This window comes from Mandrillus leucophaeus, unplaced genomic scaffold (assembly GCF_000951045.1).
Source record: "Mandrillus leucophaeus isolate KB7577 unplaced genomic scaffold, Mleu.le_1.0 Scaffold376, whole genome shotgun sequence".
Lineage (NCBI taxonomy): Eukaryota > Metazoa > Chordata > Mammalia > Primates > Cercopithecidae > Mandrillus > Mandrillus leucophaeus.
Window position 1 is genome coordinate 1,223,078 of NW_012103987.1, and position 18,087 is coordinate 1,241,164.

The 18,087-nt window shown below is 38.8% G+C and overlaps 2 protein-coding genes across 4 annotated transcripts in view; one reads left to right on the forward strand and one right to left on the reverse strand.

Annotated features, from left to right (window-relative positions):
- The window catches only part of PRKG1 (protein kinase, cGMP-dependent, type I), a 1,334,865-nt gene that overhangs the window by 642,848 nt on the left and 673,930 nt on the right, over positions 1-18,087 (reverse strand). The gene's annotated exons all lie outside the window — the stretch shown is intronic.
- On the forward strand, positions 11,056-15,040 carry CSTF2T (cleavage stimulation factor, 3' pre-RNA, subunit 2, 64kDa, tau variant). 3 transcript variants are annotated; one of them, XM_011990273.1, is made up of 3 exons: positions 11,056-12,040; positions 12,071-12,889; positions 13,022-15,040. In XM_011990273.1, exons 1-3 carry the CDS (start codon positions 11,389-11,391, stop codon positions 13,249-13,251), a joined length of 1,701 nt encoding a protein of 566 aa, XP_011845663.1. In that variant the 5' UTR covers positions 11,056-11,388; the 3' UTR covers positions 13,252-15,040. The 3 variants fall into 3 exon arrangements, with proteins under 3 accessions (XP_011845663.1, XP_011845664.1, XP_011845662.1); XM_011990274.1 differs by having other exon boundaries at positions 11,056-12,928; positions 13,003-15,040; XM_011990272.1 differs by having other exon boundaries at positions 11,056-15,040.

Below are 18,087 nucleotides of genomic sequence, written 5' to 3' on the forward strand. Positions count from 1 at the left end.
GGTGGCTCACGCCAGTAATCCCAGCACGTTGGGAGGCCAAGATGGGAGGCTTGTTTGAGGCCAGAAGTTCGAGACCAGCCTGCTAACATGAGGAGACCTCCCCTCGATCTCTATTAACAAAAAAGAAAATTAAATAAAAATAATTCCCTCCCCCATAAAACAGGACGATGTATCATGGCATCAACAGGCACATTGACTCTGCTGTCCCCGGTTAGCAAGCTATCATGCTTCACTTGTGAGAAGAAACTGATGGCATCATTTGCTTTAAGTACAAATGATATTTAAATTTAACTGTAGTCATTTAAGTAATAAATTTGGTTCTATGTTTACTTTTGTGGTACTTAAATATTGTTCTCAAGAAATCATGCTTTAAGGGTAGCGTTTAAGAACTCTGGCCATGAAATGACCATTAGCTGCTCAAAGAATCAATGGCCTTGCAACAATGTACTATCCATAGAGCAGGCTTGCGTGAAGCTTCTGCTTCTAGATAAAGGGGTGTATGAGGAACTTTAGTGTTATGCTGACTTTGAGTGGAATGCTGCTATGAGTCATAATCCCTATCTTCAGTATATATAGGTAGATAGAGTTTGGGGAGTGACAGTCCTTTTCTCAGTAATAAAGAAAAAAAATCTTTCATCTTGAACCTCAGAAAGAGGGTCAATGGATGAACAGCAGTTACATTTTCATTTTCTATATACCTCTCAGGAAATCAAACAAATCAAAAAAATGCATTTGAAAACTCTCTACTCAAATTCTCTATTCTCTATCTTGTCTGACAGAAGGGAAACTCCTTGCAGGCACGGCTGTTCTTCTGCCAGAGACTCAAATCTGAGCACCATAAATCCTCAGTGTGAGTTCAAGAGAAGGTTAATGATAAAGTTTTCTGTGGAAGTACTACTGAAAAGGGAAGTCACATTTTTGTTCACATTTAAACTCCCATATTGTCCAACTGTGTGCCTTCCTTCCACAAAGTATACACTCAGAAAGTATTTATAAAATATACTCTGGATAACTTTTAGTTGAATAATGAGTATCCTAACTTTAGTATCCTAAAGCATTGTCAAATCCTTGCTGCTCTGAAATGTGTCAGGTAAGTTTCCTTCCTGATGGGGATGCAAACACTTTCCTTCCCTCCCTCATCTCTGCCTCCCCATCTGCAGACACCTGCTGCCAGAAGGATTTCTCAGAACCTCTCCTCCCTGTGGAAGTCCCTTTGATAAGAATGAAGACCTGCAACAATTACCCAGTCCTGGGAGCTTGGCAGCAAACTCCAGACCACTACATGGAAAGAAAAATATTGGCACTTTCTTTATTCTCCCTGCAGGCATCAGCTTCTCTTTCCTAGACCCCTCAAGGGCTATGGACCAACACACACAATTCCATTTTCAAGGCTAATAAAAGGCTGAGCCCCAGAGGAGTAGGTCATCTGCACTTCCCTGTTTTCCTGCAGGCACTTGTTTTGTTCCTCAGAGCCAGGATGCAACTGACAAACACCCGGAGGGCAGAGAGAAAAGTTTCTCATTGTACTTCTCTGCAAGAATGTATATGCAGCTATTTCAACATAAATGTCAGATGATAGTGATAAAGATGATAGTAACTGAAAGAATTGTCGCTATTATTTTATCATTAAACTGTCAAGAAAAATTGTCAATATTTTTATATGCAGGATGGAAGAGTTTGGTATTTTAAAGTGTACACTGTATTCACCTTCAAGAACATCATGCATTATATATGGTGTGAACTTTCTAAAGACTGTGAATTGGTGGCTAAACATTCCTCTACTGTTTTATATTAGACAATTTTTCTAACTGGAAGTCCACATTTAAACAATTCTAAGAAAATGATCTATTTTTGGAAATGTTTTATGTTTTGCCGAGATTGAGAGAATGATTTAGAGGAAGGTTGTAGACAGACTTTCTCTGGCAGAATGTGCATTGGAAATGGCTGCCTAGCTCAAAACAGCCCTTTTAACTGTTCCCTTCCTTCATAAGAGTAGGTCACTGAAGTATTTTTGGAATTCATGGTCAACCAGGATAGATATTCAGCAGTAACCAGTATGGCTACATCAGTGGTACAGGATGATAGATGCTCCCTCGAGCCCCTTAAGTCAGTCTCCTGACCGCTCCATGACCTGGAAGGTAAAGGAGGTTAACAACTGGCACCGCAAAGGTCTGTAGGGCTCCTCCTGCTCCAGCTGACTACTGGGCCCCAGCAGACGTAGACTGGTAAATGCTCTCACTATCATTCTGGCTCCAACCTCTTAACAATGCTGAATTGAATCACAGATACACATCAGAATAAAGCAGGACCTTCAGATTCCCAGTTCCAGAAAACTGGAATGACAGTGGACTAGAAAGAGAAATAGGAGATCTGATCTTTCAACAGAGGAAAACCACCACAAATGTATAAAGAGACGCAGTGAAGAGGGAGCGAGGAAGGGAGTGGGGAGATAAAGATTTTGAGAGAGAGAGAAAGAGTTGGGAATAGAGTATTCTGAATGCCAACAATTATCCATTTTTTCTTTTCCTAGAGGTTACTGCCTTACGGCTTGTTATGGAGTCAACTATGTCCCTCAAAATTCATATGTTCAAGCCCTGCCCGCATTGTGATTGTATTTAGAGACAGCCTTTAAAGAGATAATCATAATTAAATGAGGTCATATGTGTGGACCCCTAATCTAATACAATGAGAGTCCTTATAGGAAAAGGAGGAGACACCAGAGTGCCTGCACACAGCAGGCGAAGTGAGGACACTGAGGAGGCAGCCATTTGCAAGGCAAGGAGAGAGGATCAGGAGAAAGCAAACCTATTGGCACCTTGAATTTGAACTTCCAGCATGTAGGACTGTAAGAAAATAAATTTCTGTTTAAGTCTGTGGTATTCTAATACAGCAGCCTAGCAGACTAATTTCTGTGGGTTCTGAGAGATAACAAAATGTCATGAAAAAAACCACCGCCTCTTTTGCTTACCTTGGTTGGAATTGGTTTCTGTATTTGTACCATAAAGCGCTAGCTACTACATTCCTATAAACATTAGATTTTAGGTTTTCTATCTAATTTCTAACCCAATAATCTAGAGTTAGAAGGTAAATTTAAACTGGCATTCCTGAAGTAATGTTTTTCAAGGATCATTCAACCGTGATAATGAATCTAAAATATATTCTGTTAAACCAACTTTTGTTATTTTTCAACAGTCTAAGCCTGGAATCAAATGTTTCAGAAAGGCCTCTTTCCTGTAACTTGGTATAAATATAGGCACATTCTCAGACCAACCTAGCCTCAGAAGAGATATACTAGCCAAATTTCTGAAGTGAGTGGCAGTTTACACATTTCTCTGAAGTAAGGTGTTGTATTGTTCTGGTCACAGGACAAAAAAAAAAAAAAAGAAAAAAAGAAAAAAAAAAAGATTCATGCGTTGTTCCACTTAAACAGGGTATCTTTATTCAGACCTAGTTACAGGACTTGTACTTTTCCACAGTTTGTGAGGATACTTCTGTGTTCCTTCGGGTGACAGCCTGAAGCACGAATAAGGGAGCTCTGCTTCTTGTCCAATTAGTTATGCCTTTCTATGTTGGAATAAATGGCCTATGTCTGCCAGTGCACACTTAAAAGTAGTAGTCCTAATATCACCCTGAGCGGGACTATGTGCTCAAATAGGTACCTGCGTGGCAGAACAATGTGGTGTTAAATAAGCCTATATCCTCCATAGTCAAAGTTCAGGCAGGCCCTTTAAATAAAAATGGACCAGTGGAATTCTAGCTGACTAAATATTTGAAGAGTGTATTTCATGGTTTAGTACAAGAACCTAATGTGCACCAAGATGATCAGTAAAATTCTCATTGAAATATTCTATAAGATCAAGCCTAAAAAGTATCCACTTCAACTACAAATCTACCGCAAGCTAAAATGGCAGTGTTAAGGTTGTACAACTTGAAAATAATATAATCTGACAAGACCATTAGTACAAGTACAAGCCCTTCAATAATAAAAATAAAGATACAGGCCCCCAAATAAATAGCATTAGACTAAAACTTGTGTCTCTTTCCACATAAGATGCTACTTCATCTACTATTACTATATAACAAATGTAGATTAATAATTACCATACAATGTAAGGAATAATAAAAATATAAGTATATCCTGTATTCTGCCACACAACAATCCAATACGGGTGACATTATTCTCATTTAAAAGATGTGGAAATGAAACCACAGAGAGGTGAAGTAATTTGTACAAGGCCACACAACTACTTGTTGAACTAGGTAGCCAGTCTAAGTCACTCTGACATTAAAATCTCTGTGTCCTTAATTCCTTCACTCTACTGCCTTTTCTAAGGGCTGAGAGCACACTTTGGATGAGAAAAATATTAATATCTAAATCCTTTTACAAGCTAGATCAGTAAGTGGACATTTGACCCTGGTCTAATTTCTTTACTTTCCTGGGCATCATACTCTTAATCTACTAAAAAAATAAAAAAATAAAAAAAATGGGGCTGGACTTCGCAATCCCTTCCAGGGAGAACATTTGGTTCTGTTCAACCTCAAGTCCAGAAATGGCAGACTCCCAGCAGTCCCAAATTCATGTAATCTGCACTTGCCAATAACAGTGATTCATCCTGTGTATAAGTAAATGAAATTCGGGGCCAGGCATCGTGGCTCACTCCCAGCACTTTGGGAGGCTGAGGCAGGTGGAGCATTTGAGATTAGGAGTTTGAGTAAATGAAATTTGCTTTTTATTCCTCTGTATATTGTTTCATATTAAATATGTTTAACATTTTGGGGAAAAAAGTTACATACCAAATTAATTTGGGCTCTTTGATTTTATGGAAAAATGCATGCTTTATCTAACTGGATGCCTTATAAAAGTCCTTATGTGAAGTTTAACTATAGTCCTGCAAATTGAAAAAGGAAAACATTTTCTCAATTGCTTCAGTCTTTATACCTCACAGTCCATCCGTTACCACAGCACTGATTGTGATGTCACAACTGCAGTTAGTTACACTCAGAGACAATCAGGAAAAAGGCCAAGGGAGATGGTGCCCAGGCAACAATAACTTGTGATTACTCTACTACTTGTGAAATAGAAAGCTTAAATTCAGGAGACCTGCTTTCAGATTGTCATTATGCCACTTACTAGCTATGTATCCTTAGGCAACTTGCTTAATACAACAATGATTTATGAACTTGATTTCTTAAGTCAAATGGTGTGTGTTCAAATCCTCATTCTGCTAGTTAGCATAGGCACACTAGTTAACTTCTCTGTGCCTCTGTTCTTTACCTATAAATTGAGGAACTATGACTGCCTATCTTCAAAAGGTTGCAGAAAGAATGAAATATTATATAAAGCATTTATCAAAGAGCCTTCTCCCTACTAAGTGCTCAGAATTTGCCTTTATAAAGTATCTGTATTTTGAGTGAGTCCATTGTTTGGTAAAGTTCTACGTAATAACTCTCTGAGTTTCTTCATTGTTAAAAATCAGGAAACAATTGTATGTACTTCATAAGACTGTTATCAGGACTAAACGTGGGAACCCAGAGAAAAGTATTTTGTAAGCAAAAGGCTTTAAATTATCATTTGGTTAACATCCATATTTTGTTATTGTAAGATGATCTTGTATTAATTGAAAAAATATTTACTAAGTGCTTAGAATATAAAAGTACTGGACTAGGCATTGTGCAGAATATCAATCAGATATAGATTTTATGGTAATACAAGAATATTGATACCTCTAATATAGAAGATAATGAATACCAAACCAATACTCTAAATGGAAAGTCTTTGAGGTAAGCATTGAAAAACAGAAAGATTTAAACACGAGGGAGGGAAGAGAAGAAGAGGAAAAAAGGAGGCATTCCTGACAAATAGTATCACAAAAAGTTAGGAGCTGAAAAAATACAGATCATGTATAGTAAAAAGTGAGTGGTACAATTTAGCCAGAGGAGAATATGTGAAGGGATGGAGGGCAAGTAATGAAAATGAAGCTACACATAGAGTATGTTATATGTAGGAAGAACAACTGCCACAATTTAGATTAAAAGTTATAAGGAATTAAAAAGAACTGCCTAGGTAGAAAATATATAGAAAAGGATTAGATAAGTTTGGTATTCTTAAGCCTCTGCCATTATTATTCTATGTTCGTGTTTCAGGAGGTGGTGAAGGAAGCATACTGACTCTCACATCAAGTTCACATTCCTGAATCTGAACTTCAAAACCTTTTGTAATCTGTCCCAGAAACCCATCTTTTGTCACACTAGTCACCAGCTCTCTTGGTTTCCTCTGAGGCCATGAAAAACACCAGGTCCCAATTTCATGTGTTGGCTATTACTAGCTCCTGGTTTATTTTCTTCATCTTCTACCTATCTATGCCAGATTATAACCCATCCCTAAATCTCATTGCCATCAGAAAGCTTTCCTTGATGATCTAGACCATATCACTCTCTTCCATCTCTACGTACTTCACTGCATATCTATTTTATCAAATGGCAACTTGGAAGAACTATCACTGACCTAGGAATAAAATAACAAGGGTCCTGGCAGCATGTCTTCTCTTTGATTTGAGGCACGTTATTCAATGCCACACGTTCTATCCTTGGTAAAATGAAATATTTGTGAATTAACAAACTTTAAAGTCATTTCCTGTCATGCATTCAACAAATATATAATGAACATCCACCTGTGCTGAGCTCTACCCCAGGTGTTGAGGATATAGAGGTGAAAACAAAATATTTATCTATCTATTTATCTATCAGCTATCTATACTGTAATTGCATTCTGGTTTTGTTTTCTCTTTTTCTTTTGGATATGGAAGTTTTACTCTGTTGCCCAGGCTGGAATGCAGTGGTGTGATCTCAGTTCACTGTAACATCCACATCCCATGTTCAAGTGATCCTCCCACCTCGGCCTCCAAAATAGCTGGGATTAGAAGCATGCACCACCACACCTGGTTAATTTTTGCATATTTAGTAGACACGGGGTTTCACCATGTTGGCCAGGCTGGTCTTGAACTCCTGACCAAATGATCCACCCACCTCCACCTTCCAAAGTGCCAGGATTACAGGCGTGAGTCACTGTGCCTGCCAACTATGATTGCATTCTTATAATGTGGTGGTTCTCAAAATTGAGCTTGAATTAGAATTACCTGGAAAACTTGTTCAAAGATTTCTCTGTTTCTGATGCAATAGATTTGGAGTAGGGCCCCAAACGTTTATTTTCTAAGATATTTCCAGGTGATGCTGATGCCACTGAACCAAGGACCACATTTAGAGACCTTCTTGTTCTGGTAGACTGTCTATTGTTTTCACTGCTGTATTGTCAGTGTTTGGAATAAATATTGATGGAATTAAATAATACATTTGAAGCACTTAGTTAACTGATAAAGGGGGATATACAATTATTTTATACTTTAGAAGAAAAATTGCAATTTTGCTGAAAGGTAAAGGAGTTACTATAATCAGAAAGGTACAAGTTATAAGGAATAGTTTATATCCAAAGAAAAACAAAATTACTTCTAACCTAGAGGAAAGGGTAGAAAGGTCATAGAAAGCTTTGTGGAGCAGTTTATTTGCGCTATTCCTTGAAGGACCCGTACACTTATTTCAAAAATGCCTGTCATTACTCAAAATATTTTTAGTTCTTGTCTTTGCAATTTGTCTACTTAATCTATAGTGAATCTTTTCTTTTTTCCCTATACTCTATGGTGAATCTTTTTCTTAAATTCCCTCAAAGATTATAGAATTTTTATATTCTGATGTAAGGTTTGATATTTGGAATTAGCTAAGCATGACATTTTTGCCAAATCTGGTCAGGAAGTTGGGTGATTTTGTTGCATAATCCTGTTCTTCGTTAAAAATAAAGTACACTGTTCAGTTAGTGTACTGATTTTCTAGTATGACTTACAAATGAGGCCCAAAGCAATTTCAGGGTAGAAGTTCAAAAATCAGTCTGAGGCCAGGTGCAGTGTCTTATGCCTATAATGCCCACTCTCTGGGAGGCTGAGACAAGCAGATCGCTTGAGTTCAGGAGTTCGAGACCAGCCTGGCCAACATGATGAAACCCCGTCTCTACAAAATGCACAAAAAACTAGCCATGAGCAGTGGCATATGCCTGTAGTCTTTACTTGGGAGGCTAAAGCAGGAGAATCGCTTGAGCCCAGGAGGCAGAGACTGCAGTAAGCCAAGATCACACCATTGCACTCCAGCCTGGCTGATGGGAGTGAAATCCTGTGTCCAAAAAAAAAAAATCATTTTGAGCAATGGATTAGGTTTATAGTTTCTGAAAGTGATTAGAGGACAGTTTCCATTTGGCCGTACATTCTCTTGTGTGTTTGAAATCAGTCTTAACATATTTGGTATCAATCTATTGAAAGAATCAACATCTGAACATACACTATACCATGTACACTTTTCTTCAGAGTGTATGCCATGCTATAAATATCTAAAATTTAAACTTTATGGGAATAAAAAAGCAGTATAAAAATGGATGTTCTTCCAAGTTAGATCTATAAAAAAATATGTACTGGTACCAGGAAATATACATAGGTTTCTCTGAGCTCTTGATTTGGGGCCATTCAGTTAACAATAAGTATTAGTTTATGTGTTCTGGGCATGGAATTACATGGTGGGTCACACTGGTCCTGTATGAAGGGAGGCATGACAAATCATTCTACTAGTTTGCAATAGTGGGACTAAAGAGAACATGGAAAGCCTGTGACTAAAGCACATTCTATAGTCATAACTTTTCCCTTCTTGTTTGTCCCCATAGTCCTTCAACTACTCTCTGTTCACCCAGTCTTCATGTCCAGGGTATCTTCAGTAGCAGATCAGCATGTACTAGAATAGTATATTAATAGTAAATTAATAATGTTTTTAAAACCTTTACCTAAAACCTTTTAATAGAGTATACTAAATTTAGTTCGGTCTGATATAAATGAGAAAATCTACTAACAATCCCTAGGACCAAATGATTCTTAAAGATCTCCAAACCAGCAGCATCAGCGTCACCTGAGAGCTTATTAGAAATGCAAATTCTCCAGACCTGCTAAAGCACAATCTGACTTAACAAGTCGTGGCTCAAGGTGATTCTGATGCATGTGAGGACCACTGGTTTAGATAGTATCAGCAGCAGTAAAGAAACTCTGTCAAGCTGTGCGATCTTCTATGAATTTTGCAATATATTATAATACCCCATTACTCTCTTCATGACTACTACATTTAATACACACACAATTACACACATATTCAACTTGTAAGTTACCCTTGACGGAACATGTATAAAAAAGGTATGGCTTCTCTTTGTAAAGTGATGGTGTAGAAGGAAGAAAAATAAATTTGTCTTTAGTTTTTTGAAATGATACTATCCTTAACCCCTCCCCTTTTGTCCCCAATAAATGAATCACACTGGGGAAACATTGCTAGCAGGTGGCTATTCTGTTTCTTTGATATAGCAGGGAAATCTTGTTAGGTGATGTAAATGCACCTTATCATTTGCAAATATAAACTGTCGTGCGTCTTGGGTGAACAGCTAAGTACAGAACCGTTTCAAAAACTTGAAGGTAAATGGATGTCTTATTTGCAACTAAACCATCATACTCATGTCAAATCTATTCATTGGACAAGGATTCTGAGGATACATAATACAATTTTTTTGCTGAAATTTAGAAGTTTCATAATCCACTTAAGAAGCATATTTCAGAATAAAATAATTCTCTGTTTTGGAGTTAAAGCACAGACTTGGAGCAGTCCAGTCCACAGATGTATAATGCAATCTATACATATAATTTTAAATTTTCTAATAGCCACATTTTAAAAAGTGAAATGAATAACATTAACTTCAAAATAATTTTTTAATCCAGTATACAAAAATATTACATTTCAACTTATAAACAATATAAAATTGATGAGCTATTTTTACATTTTTTGGTATTTGATCATTAAAATCTTTCATGTGTCTTACATGTATGGCATACCTCAACTGGAATGTTACATTTTGACTGGAAGTACTTTCTTTTTATTTCTTTTTTTTAAAATCTTAGTGTTCTGTGAAATGATTTTTATTTAAAATACAATTTATTACTGCAAAAGTAGATTTTATACCCAAGTTGTCATAAATGCTAAAAAAGTTTTCCAATAGCCTACTGAACATTGGTTTTTATATTTAAATTAATAAAAAATGAAATTTAAAATTCAATTCCTCAATCACACTAGCTGCATTTCAAATATTCAATATGCGTAAGGCAGTGTAGATCTGGAGCGATGCGAGACCAACCTGGGTTAGAATCCTGACTTTGCCTCTTTCCAGCTGCTTGTCCTTGGGAATTTACCTAGCCATCCCCAAGTTTCAGTTCTATCTTCGAATTGGAGTCGAGGAAACCCCACAGTGAATATGTTTTAACTCCTGCCTGCAAAGCTAACAGCAGAAGACAACCACTATTTGTTTTTCCCTTCATGGAAGTGGTGGACTCACTGCATGATATAATAAAAATCAGAACCAATCAATGTAGGGATAGTTAAGTAAATTTCATTATTCCATACTCTGAAGCCATAAAATGCTAATAACTAATTAATCACTAATTTATTTAATCACCAATTAATACTGAAATCGGTTATTATTAAGGAAGAAAACCGTAATAATAGGAATAGCACGACTGCTGCCCGTGTGCTCAAAAAAACCTAGAAGGGTCTGCCACCCATCCATTAACAGCGGTTATAGGAAGCAACAGAGTGGGGGCAGGGTCCAGCCGGCACACGCTTCAGTTTATATTTCTTGTCAGTTAATTTCCAAAAACGTTGTTCTAAAAAGGAAATATAATACTGTTTTACTTTAAGGGGCAAATCTCAAATGTGCTTTGAAACGACTACGCTTTTGCCTCAGTCTGGAATGTGATTTGAAATCTAGCTTAACTATACTATAATAAAAGGCCACATGAAAATACTTTGTCAGAACGAAAAACATGCCGCCTTAAATCCGCTTTCGGTTGGCGGTTTCCCGCCGGTGGAACGGAAGCAAAACCGCCTTTGACGTCAAGGGAGGAGTCCCCTCCCAGTTACTATGGTGAAGTCTATGCGGCCATCTTTACTGTGGTCATCTCGTACCAAGGGTGTTGTAGCGGGGCTGTTGGGGCTCCACAGAAAGTCGGCGGAAGGTGAAATGGGAAAGGAATCATGCGATTCTGTAATAAGAAGCTGACAGAACCACGAAGGATCAGGGACTTAAAGCATTAGATAACTTGTTAGTGGGATGCAGGTTCCACAGGCAAGCAGAACGATTCAAGCGAATTAGTAAGGTTTCTGCCCGGATCTTGAGAGCCGCTTCCGTTGCTCAGCGGAAGTGTCGGTCGCAAGAGGACAGACGCCTGGAAGAAACCGCTATCGGCAGTGTGCACAACCGGAATCATGTCGAGTTTGGCGGTGAGAGACCCGGCAATGGATCGATCACTGCGTTCCGTGTTCGTGGGGAACATTCCGTATGAGGCAACTGAGGAGCAGTTAAAGGACATTTTCTCAGAGGTTGGTTCTGTTGTCAGTTTCCGGCTGGTATACGATAGAGAGACGGGAAAACCCAAGGGCTATGGCTTCTGCGAATACCAAGACCAGGAAACCGCGCTTAGTGCCATGCGGAACCTCAATGGGCGGGAGTTCAGTGGCAGAGCGCTTCGGGTGGACAATGCTGCCAGTGAAAAGAATAAGGAGGAGTTAAAGAGCCTCGGGCCTGCAGCGCCCATTATTGACTCACCCTATGGGGATCCCATCGATCCAGAAGATGCCCCTGAATCGATTACCAGAGCAGTAGCCAGTCTCCCCCCGGAGCAGATGTTTGAGCTGATGAAGCAGATGAAGCTCTGTGTCCAAAACAGCCACCAGGAAGCTCGAAACATGTTACTTCAAAATCCACAACTGGCTTATGCGCTGTTGCAGGCGCAAGTAGTGATGAGAATCATGGATCCAGAGATTGCTCTGAAAATTCTTCATCGGAAGATACATGTCACACCACTGATCCCAGGCAAATCTCAGTCTGTGTCTGTCTCTGGCCCTGGCCCTGGCCCTGGTCCTGGCCCTGGCCCTGGGCTCTGCCCAGGACCTAATGTTCTGCTGAACCAGCAGAATCCACCAGCTCCTCAGCCTCAGCATTTGGCTAGGAGACCTGTGAAGGACATTCCTCCTCTGATGCAGACTCCTATCCAGGGTGGAATTCCAGCTCCAGGGCCAATACCAGCTGCAGTTCCCGGACCTGGTCCTGGTTCCTTAACTCCTGGAGGAGCAATGCAGCCCCAACTTGGAATGCCAGGGGTTGGCCCAGTGCCTTTAGAGCGGGGACAAGTGCAGATGTCAGATCCTAGAGCTCCTATACCTCGTGGACCCATGACTCCTGGTGGTCTGCCTCCTCGAGGACTGTTAGGAGATGCTCCAAATGACCCACGTGGAGGGACTTTGCTTTCAGTCACTGGAGAAGTGGAGCCCAGAGGTTATCTGGGTCCACCCCATCAGGGTCCCCCCATGCATCATGCCTCTGGTCATGACACTCGTGGCCCTTCCTCACATGAGATGAGGGGAGGGCCATTAGGAGATCCCAGACTGCTAATTGGAGAGCCCAGAGGCCCCATGATAGATCAAAGGGGTCTACCTATGGATGGTAGAGGTAGTAGAGATTCTCGAGCGATGGAGACTCGCGCCATGGAAACTGAGGTCTTAGAGACACGTGTAATGGAGAGGAGAGGAATGGAGACCTGTGCCATGGAAACCAGAGGGATGGAAGCAAGAGGCATGGATGCAAGAGGATTGGAGATGAGGGGCCCTGTCCCCAGTGCAAGAGGTCCTATGACTGGTGGAATTCAGGGTCCTGGTCCCATTAATATAGGGGCAGGTGGCCCTCCTCAGGGACCCAGACAGGTCCCAGGCATTTCAGGGGTGGGGAATCCTGGAGCTGGTATGCAGGGTACAGGCATACAAGGAGCAGGCATGCAGGGAGCAGGCATGCAGGGGGCAGGCATACAAGGAGGAGGGATGCAGGGGGCAGGCATACAAGGAGTGGGTATACAAGGAGGAGGCATCCAGGGGGCAAGCAAGCAAGGTGGAAGCCAGCCTAGCAGTTTTAGTCCTGGGCAGAGCCAGGTCACTCCACAGGATCAGGAAAAGGCGGCTTTGATCATGCAGGTTCTTCAACTAACTGCAGATCAGATTGCCATGCTGCCCCCTGAGCAAAGGCAGAGTATCCTGATTTTAAAGGAACAAATCCAGAAATCCACTGGAGCTTCTTGAAAGGTTTTAGAAAATGTTTGGCTGTAGTCTCAAAGTTTATTCTGTAGCATGGAGAATGGGTGCAAAAAGCTGACTTCTGCATCCCCACACTTGGATTAGGGTTTCCCTCCTCCTAGAACCTAATCTTACTTTTTGTTCTTTTTATTTCTTTCTGTTTTCCTTTTTTTATTTTTAATTGAGGGTGGGGGGAGGAGGGAGTGTGTCTGTTCACTTTAAGTTACTGTAAAATAACTCTGAACATGACAACATTATGCCAAATAAGATTACAAAGAATAAGCAGCAATATTGAAGTGTCTACAGTATGTTAACCACATTTTTTAAATGTTGAGTAAAACTTTGTGACAACTGCTCATAAAGACTAAAAGTTGACCTGTTAAAACGTTAATGTACTAAGATGGTTTTAAGATTTTTGGTTGTATAACAAAATAAAGTTTACCCAAAAGTATAAGATACATTTTTTGGTAAACCATTTAAAATACAAAATCCTATTGGAGGCAATAGGATAAACATTGTCTTAGTGTTTTAGAATTATTTTTGAAATATTAGAATTAACAGGATAAGGTTAAACTTGTATTAGAATTGTTTTTTTCTAAAGTTGTGTTACCTGAAAAATCAAGGAGTGCACCTGGTTTACTGTTGCTTCATTTATCCCAGCCTTCAGAGACCAGCAAGGTTCTGCCAGGCCCCAAGCATCAGAGCATGTTGATTTTGCTGTGACAATTCTAAAATCAACTAGGTTACTTAAGTCCACTCTGATGAAACCCTATCTCTCAATACCTTCCAATTTCTCAATAGTCTTTAAGCCCTAAATCTGAGTCAGTAATTCTCTCACATCCTTCCCAAAAATCAGTGTCTAGGGACCAGTTGATCTGGATGAGTTATACATGATATTTGACTTTTCATAAGTAGTAGGTTTCACTAAGTAAACTCTCAGTTTCTTGGTATCTGGCTTTCATATACAGATGGTGTCCATTTGCTCCACCAGACAAGAGTTAAAAACCTTTAGACTAAACAGCATTTAACATGCCTTTTAGTTTTCTTATTTCATAATCTACTTTTCTATCATTAATCATGTTACCAGAATAATCAAGGCCCAAGTAGGTAGAAGTTTTTATATAGCCTGAATACTCAGTTGACTTATTGCTCATTTTACTTTTTGTAAGGAATACAGCCATTTAGTCCTAATATACATACCAATGAGACAATTAAAAATTGGTTGAAAGATGGGGCTTATTACATCGCGCTACTACGACTTTATTTTTCCTTGAAAATAAAGCCTTGAGGATGTGAACACAAACATTTGTATTATAAAACAAGTAGTAATTAATAAAAGCATAAGTTATCAAATATCAGGTGATCTTCTGTGGAGAAGAAAAACCAATATCTAGTTACAGATTACAAAATGTTTAATACAAAGAGCTGAAAATGTAGAAATTCAGTTATCTTCCCTTTGCAAAACGTTTACATTTTAAATTAGTATTCTTTGTTCACAAGGTTTTCACCCCTATGCTGTTGTTTTCTACTACCTGTTTTACTCTGTTGTTCATACTGCTACTTTCCCATGTTTCCTATATGCCTCCCCTCTATTGGAGAGGATAACTCACCTTTACATGTGCGATAGTTATGGTTAATACTAAGTCACAGAGTTGGCTCGATCACTTTGAGATTCTAGTTGCTTTATCTCAAAGCTTTCACTGAAGGGCTCTAACTGAAAATTATTAAATGTTACAGTCTTTAGTCAAATCCCTGCATTGTTTAATGCAGAAAATAAAAATACAATTAAGGCTGAGTTAGTATCTGATATGTTTATTTTTAATGAATACATTATGCAAAAGTCTTCCATTGTGGATATACATGGGGCCTGATTACCTTTTGTTTTTAATGCAAAAGGCAGAACTAATGAAATTGCAGTAATGGATGGAACTCTCTTAGAACCATTATCTATATAGTTTGACAGTTGAAATAACTATAAAGACGTGCCATTTTGTGGTTGGTATGAGCAACATCTTGGTGATAGTCAGATATTAAGCTTATGTTTCCCAGAGAGAAATCCTCTGTATTCCAATAGCACCTTGTAGCTATCTTCATTACTGACAACCTTAGTTATATTGCAGTGCACTGTTTACCTTTTATCTGCTACTATATACTTCCACTCCCACAAACTGAACACAGGGACAGTCTATCTCACTACCATATTCACAGATGGGAAAAGGACAAAATATTCTATTAGAGTTATTAGGGGGAAAAATCCCATTAAAAGCACATATACTGCCCTCATAAGAGTTTAGATTCAACACAGAACAAATGAGCTATAACAACTATTTCCATTTTAAAAAAACAATTAGAAATAGGTTATTAAAAACAATCACTTCTACTCTGTGAAAGCTAAGGAAATAGATTGTCCTCACTTCTGATTCATTGAATGTTCCAATATTGATGTAGAAAGCATAGAGCCTTATTTCATTTGATAGTAAAGAATAATGCAAGCAATATTGCCACAATCAGAATCTTTTATGTGTTTTACTACAAAATCATCGGTTATAACCCCTCACATCCTGAATTTTCCCTAAGATGTGTAGACTAAAATAAAATCACCAATTCATTCATCATAATAGTTGAAGATGATGGGGTGAAACAGTGATTTGCTAATGCTTCTTTAAGGCTTATCCTCTTGGGGAGTACATGTTTCTTGGGATTATGAAATGATCAACTTTAATCAGTGCCTGCCCATTAGCCCTTGCCCTCATATTACTGATGATTAATACCAAAAATATGTTTTAACATCTGTTGACTTCCTAGGATTTTGGAGTATTTGATAAGATATAAGCTAATGTGAATCCCAGACAAAGGTAGGCTAATCTAAGTAAGATTATGTCTGGTTTTTCAACTACACTTTTCAGAATTCTAATGGTAGAAAGACATTTTAAAAAGAAAACCGTTAACATAATCACAGCTTGCAAAGCTTCTTGTTTTTCCATGCTGTGATGGGACATTGGTTAAGCACACAGAACATAATTTCCTATGGCATGTCAGACCTTTCTCTTAGGTCTGATGAGGTCTATGGATAATTATGTGCAACAACCTACTGTGGCAGAGAAACTGAATTAGCAGTTACATCTGATAGTCTTCTCACAAAAGAATGTCAGTCTCTCACTATTTTATATCAGCTAATCTCTAGATGGACTTTCCTGGTTGAAGCTTGCTTTCTTCATCAGTCTCTTATCAAGAATGCTCTGGTTAAGAACTGATTCATATTAAGGACATTATTAATATATTGTAAGTATCCCTAAATATAAATATTAATATTAAATATTAATAGGGATATTACATGATATTGGCATACTATATAATGTTCTTATACATATTTATTTCAAATGTTAACTGACCCAGATCTTTAAATATTTTCATTTGTCTTTATGCACCCTGAAACAAAAGTTTACTTCTTTGGTTGAAAATTCACCTTCACAAATATTCATATTACCAATTACCTTTCTCATAAAATATTAACTAGCATGTTTGTTCTTGATATTATTCTATAACAATATATAACGTAATTTGAGGGCAGAATTATGTCAAAAGTGACACTTGGGAGTCGGGCGTGGTGGCACACACCTGTAATCCCAGCACTTTGGGAGGCTGAGGGGGGCCGATCACTTGAGGTCAGGAGTTCGAGACCAGTCCGGCCAATGTGGTGATACCCCATCTCTACTAAAAATACTAAACTTAGCCAGGCATGTTGGCAAGCCCCTGTAATCCCAGCTACTTGGGAATCTGAGGCACGAGAAGTATTTGAACTTGGGAGGTGGAGATTAGAGTGAGTCGAGATTGTGCCACTATACTCCAGACTGGGCAAACAGAGTGAGACTCTGTCTCAAAAAATAAATTAAAAAATAAGTGACACTTGGGGTAACATCATTAAAAATCAAAAACCTGGTGCTTATTAAATACTGCACAAAAAGCACCCAAATGTTTACCAAATAATAGCTTTTTTTTTTCTTTTTTTAAGACAGTGTCTCACTTTGTCACCCAGGCTGGAGTGCAGTGGCACAATCTCAGGTCACTGCAACCTCTGCCTCCTAGGTTTAAGTGATTCCCCTGCCTCAGCCTCTCAAGTAGCTATGATTACAGGTGTGTGCTACCGTACCTGGCTGATTTTTGTAGTTTTAGTAGAGACGGGGTTTCACCATGTTGGCTAGGCTGGTTTTGAACTCCTGACCGCAAATGATCCACCCACCTCAGCCTCCCAAAGTGCTGGGATTACAAGTGTGAGCCACCATGCCCGGCATTTAATAACAACTGTTTATAACCAAGAGTTGGTTTAGATCCCCAAAATAGGTAACTATCCTTTAATCACAGGGTTTTAAAAATAAAAAAATAAAAAGTAGATAGCTAATTACAAAAAATACACAACATTCTCAATCATAAATAATTTTGTATGATTAAGTACATATAATATCTGCAGACACTTGAAATGAATCTCATATGTGTTACGAAGGTTGGTCATTTTAAAAATTATATCTGCTGGGCAGATGTAGTAGTTAATGCCTGCGATCTCAGCACTCTGGGAGGTTGAGGCAGAAGGATCACTTGAGCTCAGGACTTCAAGACCAGTCTGGGCAACACAGGAAGATCCTGTCTCTATAAAAAATGTAAAAATTAGCTGAGTATGGTGATGTACACATTCTTTAAGTGAATCTTACAGACTCATTTTAATTTAAAATGAGTGCCAACACTGAAAAATGGTATAGTTGGGCTGGGCGTAGTGGCTCTTGCCTGTAATCCCAGCACTTTGGGAGCCCGAGATGGGCAGATCACGAGGTCAGGAGATTGAGGCCA